The sequence below is a fragment of the Austrofundulus limnaeus genome, unplaced genomic scaffold (genome assembly GCF_001266775.1).
Source record: "Austrofundulus limnaeus strain Quisiro unplaced genomic scaffold, Austrofundulus_limnaeus-1.0 Scaffold318, whole genome shotgun sequence".
NCBI lineage: Eukaryota > Metazoa > Chordata > Actinopteri > Cyprinodontiformes > Rivulidae > Austrofundulus > Austrofundulus limnaeus.
In genome coordinates this window covers 681,367-682,849 of record NW_013952720.1, presented here as the reverse complement: position 1 = coordinate 682,849, position 1,483 = coordinate 681,367, and the positions used below count along the sequence as shown (strand labels likewise).

The following is a 1,483-nucleotide window of genomic DNA, read 5'->3' as shown; positions in this document are numbered from 1 at the left end:
ACATATAGGTCAAATTAATCACTGCAGTCAAAAAAAGGTAGTCAAACTGAATTTTTAATAAACCAAAATACAGTTTCAAAGTAAATTAATTCAGATACAAAACTTTAAATTCAGTTTCAATTTAGTGAAATTTATTTTCAAACCAATGCATTCAGTTTAAAATTCTGCACATTCAGATTCAGTTCCTGCTGACACAAGGTTTATCCCACAGTTTCTGCTTGGTCCTGCTGAAATCATAAAAACAGATCATGGTGGGTCTGAAGGAGGTCAGATCAGAGGGAGGTGATGATGATGATGATGATTGTACCTGTGGGAGGATGCAGATGGCTCATGCTGATCAGCAGTTCTCCATCTGAGATGTGCTTCAGAGCTGCTTCAGTCCCGGCCGTCACCGTGGAGCTGCTGGAGCTCAGATCCTCCGAGGAGCTGGAGGGGGGTCCAGRTYCAGGTCCAGGTCCAGGTCCAGGTCCAGGTCCAGGTYCAGGTKCAGGTCCAGGTYCAGGTYCAGGTCCAACAGAATGGGGAGGAGCAGGAGGGGAGCAGACAGGAGGCTCCTCTGCTCGTGACATGATGCTGCTGGAGAAGCAGGAGCAGAGAGTGGGTCAGAAGCTCTCCCACGATGCCTGCTGTGTGTCTGTGGACCTACAGCTGCTGTTCGTCTGGGTCCAGATGTTCCTCTGGTCTYTCCTCCTCCAGACGGAGATCAGCATCGCCCCAGGTGAGAGGAGGCGGGGCCTGGGGAGCAGTGGGCGGGATTTCCTYTGAGACATCCTCTGGGGTGGAGGCTGGTGTGGTTACAAGATCTGAGGTCACAGAGAGAGAGATGATCAGAGTCAGACTGATTCAGACCAGAACAACTATTGCTGTCTTTAATCTGACTATAATCTGATTATAATCTGACTATAATCTGATTATAATCTGATTATAATCTGATTATAATCTGATTATAATCTGATTATAATCTGATTACTGTCTTTAACCTGATTATAATCTGATTATAATCTAATTACTGTCTTTAATCTGATTATAATCAGATTATAATCTGATTATAATCTGATTATAATCTGATTATAATCTGATTACTGTCATTATTCAGATTATAATGTGTTTACTGTGATTGGTTCAGGACCTACAGACCTGGAGGAGCTGTGATTGGCTCAGGAGGGTGCGTGCTCAGCGGGGTGGGTGGAGTTGATCCAGGAGGGGTGGGGACAGGTGTGGTCTCCCTGCTGTTCTGGGTCACACTGGGCAGCGGTGTTGGTACAGGTGTGAGGACCACAGGAAGTGGTTTCTGCTGGCAGAGGACTCAATAAGACCCACAGAGGAGCAGGGAGCTAACAGTGTGAGGAGCAGTTCTGTACCTCCTCATCAGCTCCTGGTTCTGGCTCTGGGGCTTCCGGTTCTGGTTCTGGTTCAGCAGCTGAAGTGTTTCTCTGACCCAGAATCTGGACCACAGTCTCAGTCAGAACCTCGTTAACGAGGT

General features: G+C 46.8%; 1 protein-coding gene across 4 annotated transcripts in view; it reads right to left on the bottom strand.

Annotated features, from left to right (window-relative positions):
• Window positions 1-257: 257 nt before the first annotated feature.
• The window catches only part of LOC106527277 (protein TALPID3), a gene marked incomplete at its 5' end in the record, with an annotated part of 9,381 nt that continues 8,155 nt past the window's right edge, over window positions 258-1,483 (bottom strand). For 3 of the 4 annotated variants that reach the window (XM_014022109.1, XM_014022111.1, XM_014022112.1), the window contains 4 exon segments: window positions 258-576; window positions 647-803; window positions 1,138-1,291; window positions 1,362-1,483. In XM_014022109.1, coding sequence (XP_013877563.1) covers window positions 273-576; window positions 647-803; window positions 1,138-1,291; window positions 1,362-1,483 — 737 coding nt within the window. 4 annotated transcript variants of the gene reach the window in all.